This window comes from Monopterus albus, unplaced genomic scaffold (assembly GCF_001952655.1).
Source record: "Monopterus albus unplaced genomic scaffold, M_albus_1.0 scaffold20.1, whole genome shotgun sequence".
NCBI lineage: Eukaryota > Metazoa > Chordata > Actinopteri > Synbranchiformes > Synbranchidae > Monopterus > Monopterus albus.
The window spans coordinates 3,811,542-3,817,265 of NW_018127900.1; the positions used below are offsets into that span (position 1 = coordinate 3,811,542).

Sequence of the window (5,724 nt, forward strand, 5' to 3'; positions counted from 1 at the left end):
TCAGAATGAGAATCAACTTTACTGGCCAAATATCAGCACAATATCAGTATATTAGAACAAATATCAAAAGAAAGCTATAAGAAAGAGAGAAACACCTTCTATATTTCTGTCTTTGCCTTTAAGATGTTAGAAAATGTTTTCAAGCAGTAAGGACACAGAGAGAAAGCTTCATTCAGTCCTAAACTTTCAATTCAAGATGTGGTGGCTCATTGGTTTAGCTTAAAAAAAAAACAAACCGGTGGCTCATTGGTTTAGCTTAAAAAAACCCTTTTGCCTGTTTATTATATTTCAGACTTCTTCATTGTTGTTTTGATCCACTTGAGTTGTTTTTCTGAGAGGAAAGAATAGACCCCAGGCTTTTTTATCTGGCCACACTTATGTCCAAAAGAAGTGACTCCAACTAGCACGCCACTGCACAACAGCGGTCCTCCTGAATCACCCTACAGAGAGAAGAAAAGTGTACAGGTAGGTATAGGTGTTGATGGGAAGCAGGGCAGCCTGAAAAATCAAAAGAAAAGTCTTACTTACCTGACAGGTATCAGTGTGGTGTTTCCCATCTGAGCCCGCGCATAACATGCTGCTGGTGATAACAGGTCTGTGGTTGTAATAATCAGGAGCATTGCACTTCTTTCTGTCGATCACGGTGACATTTACAGACCTCAGGACGTTTGACATTTGCTTGGCACCATTCTTTGTTGTCCCCCATCCAGCCACCAGACAGGTGCTGCCAGCTGTTGGTTCTTTGACCGTGTTACCCAGCTCAAGCCAGTTCACCGTCTTGGATCTCTTCACTGGTTTATCAAGCTGAAATTTTGAAAAAAGAAACATTAATTATTGACACTGACTGTTACCTTTGCCTAATGGCTTCATGGGTGGGCTTAAAATTTGTGTTAATACTTTTTCACACAGAAAACTGGAACATGATCACCTTATCTGTATCCTGAAACTTTGGGATCACTGTTTGTGTCATTTATTGTTTGAGTAGCATAAGGAAGATTTAATTTAAGTTTTTGTCATTAGCCTGTTACTACTTGAAAATCTTTCCACCTTGAGTACAGAAAGTGCACAACATGGACAGAGCTCAGTGAGCGGCTTAAAGGAGAAAGATTTTAAAATCAATATGCTGCACTGGAAACAAAACCATGAGAATTATATGGCCTGTCTTTGTGCTGCTGCATTTTGCAGCCAGGACAAGAAGGAGCAAACATGTTGGACATTATAGTATAATGTTTAAATTCGAAGAAAAGATAAGAAGATAAGAAGCTGAGTTGCCTAACTTTGCATTAGCAGGTTTTTGATTTGGACCAAATTTGCAAATGTGTCTGTCTCAAGCTCAAGAATTAAATACTGATGTCAAATATTTTATTTTCACTCATTTTGAACTATATAACTGTCCTAGGCAGATTGAGCCTAGTGGTGATAGAGAATTATCACCTTACCTTGAGCAACATCAGGTCATTGACTTTATCTTTTTCATCATAGTAGGGGTGAATAACTTGTTTCTTGACCTTTCGAACTGTTCTGGACTCAGTTTCCTTTTCTTTGATGGAGTGCACCCCCAGCAACACTTTCTTAATGCTGCAAGAGCAAAAACACAGCAGTATTAGATTACAGTTCACATGCACTAATGGTTAATGTGCTAGCAGCACATAAACTAATGATAAAATGATGACAGGTACAGCTCTGTTTCCAAGTGTTGACAGTGAGTACTAATAGTGTTCAATGCAAATGCAACAACTCCTGTGGTAGTTGGGGAAGTCTAAAACTGACTCTCCTGTAGGTTGATATACTTTACTGTACTGTACGTTACTGTACAAAGTATACTATGCTTTGTCTTCCTTTGCTTTTAGCAACAAAATGTGAAAAGTTGAACTTTACAGATGTAGCTCACAAGCTACTTTTTATTTTTACTGTATATTTCTCTGCACATTCTGCTGTGCAAATGAAACCAGGATTGGCCAAAGTGCAGACACAAATGTTACAAGGCTGAAGAGCATATACTATCTGTGGTGTCTTTTCTGGTTTCCTGAAGTGAGTGACATTTTGCTTGATGCCCAGTGCCTGTCTATTATGCTCTTTATGTGTCATTTAGCTCTAGAATACACTTTGCTAAAGTAAATCTTGGTAATCTTGTTAGCGTATGAACATTGTTTGGTTGTTTGTTTATTAATCAGATTTGGCTCCAGGGAACTACTACTGCAAAACACAAATAAGTCTTTTCAGATGTGAGCAAAGTGGTCTCACCTACACATGTAAATGGTCTTATGCTTATATAGCACTTTTCTATGCTTTGATGTGCACTCAAAGTGCTTTACACTATTTCGCATTCACACACACAAATGCTCACACTGGTGTCATCTAAGGCCTCAGCATTTGATCTGGGGAAGACCGGGATTAGAAAACAGCCTGCTCTACGTACTGAGCCACAACCGCACAACATATGTCTTGTGTTCTCGATTATTAAAATGATAAAAAGTTCAAATATTCAATACCATTTCCTAGAAATTGTCTCTATAAGCCTACAGCTAATTTACAACAGCGAATATATTTTTAAGATAAGGTAACACTGATTGGATTATGTTTTCTGTTATAAGGAAATGTTAATGAATATATCTGGAAAACTACAAATATGTTGTTACAGAACATATCAGTAAAATGTTCCACTGACAGGGAATTTCTTTTTTTGCTGAAATTTCCACAGTGGGCGGCTGTCAAGACCCATGATTGACTGATCAGTATCCCTCCGCAAAATGGTTCGTTGTTCTCCAGTAGAGCCATGAAAGGCAGTGAATGGGGCGTCACTTCCTTCCCACCAATAATCTCCGAGCCATGACCTAATAAAAAAATATTCAAAAAATTTATTTAACAAAAAAAGCCAGATATCACCAAAGAAATGTTAGGGTGAATTTTATTTTACGCACTTATGAATAGGATTTGTTAAGGTTTTTATTTTATAGCACACATAAGTTTGCATACTTATATGTCACAGTTATGTTTACATATCACCCTATGTGTTCACTGAACCACTGGTCAATATTTACTGTGTTAGTCACTGAAGCACTGTTCAACATTATGGGGTCTTGTTCACTAAATCACTGAATCTCATTAGATTTACAACAAGAGAGTCCAGAGTGAATTTATTATCGCCACCTGGCTAATGGAATCAGGGGGTGTGTAGTCTTTTCTGTTTTTCCTAAACAGTAAAGATCCATGTGCACATGCTTATTTTGATACATTAATGCATAATAAACTGTAAAATGTCCTTCTCAAGTAACAGAACATGGCTCACAGAAATCATAACACTCTGCCTTGGCTGCATTAGTTTGCATTCTGCATGTTTAAATGAATCACGTCATGAATTAAGTAATTAAGTAAAATTATTACTCACTTGACTGGACAATCAGGAGGATACAAGAGATGAAAAGAGTGAAAAACCTCAGGCAGAACATTTCTGTCTTTGATATGATGGTGATGCACTGAAGCCCACCTCAATGTGCATGCTCGCTTTTATGTCTCAAGTGCAAAGGATGTGGTCCGACTGTGAAAATGCATGAGTCAGCAACAGGAACATGCAGTCAAGCATGAGATGAGAATTGATGTGTATGTCATCTTCATTTAGAAGCCTTTGGTATCTGTTTCTGTCATTTACCAGTTATCATAAGCATCTTATCCACAAGCTGTGCGGTGGGCTCTTTATGCGAAGAAGCTCACACCACAAGAGTGCAGACGTCAGGAAGGGTGGGCTTACCATGAAACAGCTAAACCTAACATCACTGGTGGCCTTTTCAGCTGCACTTACTGTATGAGTGTCTTTATTAATGCCACGCATCATCATAATTCAGAGGAAAGCAAGACAGCTGGAGAAAATTAAATTAGTCTGGTTGAGATCAGAATTTTTTTTTCTGGAAGAACTGGGTACTATATTTTATATTAACTTGAATCAACATAACCTAATTAAATGATTGTTTCTACAGTATTTTGGCTATCGCTACAGTAAAAGTTACACATCATCACATATATACAGTTGCAGACTTTTCCAACAAAGAAGTAGGTACCGCTTTATTTAACAGGCTGCGACTTACAGCATACTGTAGTGGGATAAGTCTGTCGGTGGCACAAATTAAATCACAGACAAATAACTACAATTCCAATGAACATTCATTGTTGTACTTATCAATAATAAACTGGGTAGAGAGTCACCTTTTCTCTGTAGAGAAGTTTGTGCATGAAAGCAGCCAGAAATGGAAATAGACGAAGACTGTCTCCCTCTCTGCTTGCTTGCTCCTTTCTTGCTCCTGATACAGCCTCACACTAGCTCTTATCTACTCTACAGCTTCATTACTTCATCCTATTTTCAGGAAATGTTCCTTGAAATGTTTATGCCAAAATCTCAGTTTCCCATCAATGCTTGAGTTCCTCTTTTGAGAGAATTGTTTGTTAAGCAAGCTGACTGTAACACAAAATTTAGATATGAAATTGAGGATGTTACTGCCTACAGGCACTGTTCAACATTATGGGGTCTTGTTCACTAAGGGCAGAGATTGTATGAACAAGACAAACATCTTAACTCACACTGTGACCTTTAACTATTCACTAATACACATGTAATATATATATATATATATATGTACACAGTATACACTCCTATTGTATTGCATATTAACTATATACTCATTTAAACACTAAAGTACATAGCCCACGTTGTGCAGGCAGGGAGCTTTTTGATGTTTGAGCAGAGCTGTTTCCTTTTGGTTCCAGTCTTCATGCAACGTTAATTAGCTGCTGGCTGTAGCTTCACATTTATAATACAGACACTCGCTCCCTTAAAGCAAAGTGTGTTTCTCAAAATTTTTTTTTTGTGGCTTTAATTTTCTTCATATAATCAAAAAGTCAGAATTTTAACTATTGCACAGTATTTATTTATTCATATGACTCTTAGTTACAGTACATGAGCAGCCACCAAAGACAGTAACAATATGCTGATAGTACAGTTTCACTGTACTCCAAATGTTTTATATCCTGTGGTCACATTTGTTATAAAACATGAACATCACACCTGTGTTTTATTTCATTTAAAATCTGAATACTGTAAATTTTATTTTAAGTAGGTAAAGGTAAGCACAGCAATATCCCCAGAAATCTGGCAACAACTGACACCATCTACTAAAAATGATATCAAACAAATAGCTAAAATAAATAAAGAAATCAAATAATAAGAAAATAGACACAAAAAAACTTAGAAAAGTGCAAAAATAAAAATAAGACACCTTTGTTGCTTTCATATGACCAATACTACCAGACTTTCGGTGCAACATTCACAATAATATTTCCCATTCACCCTTGATTTGATGGTTTCTTTTTTCATATATACTGCAGTTTCACTGAAATAATGTTTTAGTCAAGATCTGGATCACATTTTCTCTTTCTCTTTCTTTCTGTTTTTACATCTGGTCTGTGACACTAGATGAAATTGAAGCTTTTTAGCTTAATCTTGAATTTTAAAGGCTCACAGAACAAATCATGTTTCCCAGCTTGATGCAAACCTAGATCAATCCAACCAGCCATGTGTAGACTGTGGATCCTTTACTCAATTGTTCTGGGTTAAGACATTAGAATATGATAGAGATGATATGACACATTATCTCCAAAATGATAAATTGAAGAAGGTTCAGTAATTAATAGCTGTTCATTAATATGACACAAAAATGTTCATATGCCACATCT

General features: G+C 36.7%; 1 protein-coding gene across 2 annotated transcripts; it reads right to left on the bottom strand.

Annotated features, from left to right (window-relative positions):
* On the bottom strand, positions 1 to 4,428 carry LOC109956500 (granzyme A-like). 2 transcript variants are annotated; one of them, XM_020593658.1, is made up of 7 exons: positions 4,201 to 4,428; positions 3,389 to 3,538; positions 2,669 to 2,834; positions 1,440 to 1,578; positions 529 to 804; positions 270 to 440; positions 1 to 237 (listed from the first exon to the last, which is right to left on the bottom strand). In XM_020593658.1, the coding sequence occupies exons 2-6, from the start codon at positions 3,447 to 3,449 to the stop codon at positions 282 to 284; spliced, it is 801 nt and encodes a 266-aa protein (XP_020449314.1). In that variant the 5' UTR covers positions 3,450 to 3,538; positions 4,201 to 4,428; the 3' UTR covers positions 1 to 237; positions 270 to 281. The 2 variants fall into 2 exon arrangements, with proteins under 2 accessions (XP_020449314.1, XP_020449315.1); XM_020593659.1 differs by lacking the exon at positions 3,389 to 3,538 and having other exon boundaries at positions 4,201 to 4,427.
* Between the last annotated feature and the right edge of the window lie 1,296 nt (positions 4,429 to 5,724).

Bases quoted from the DNA above. Each gene is read 5' to 3' on its own strand.
- LOC109956500 (XM_020593658.1), bottom strand. From the start codon at position 3,449: ATGTTCTGCCTGAGGTTTTTCACTCTTTTCATCTCTTGTATCCTCCTG. The intron at 2,835-3,388 runs GTGAGTAATAAT...TTTTTTTATTAG, and splicing joins CCTCCTGATTGTCCAGTCAA to GTCATGGCTCGGAGATTATT. The intron at 805-1,439 runs GTAAGGTGATAA...TCAAAATTTCAG, and splicing joins ATGACCTGATGTTGCTCAAG to CTTGATAAACCAGTGAAGAG.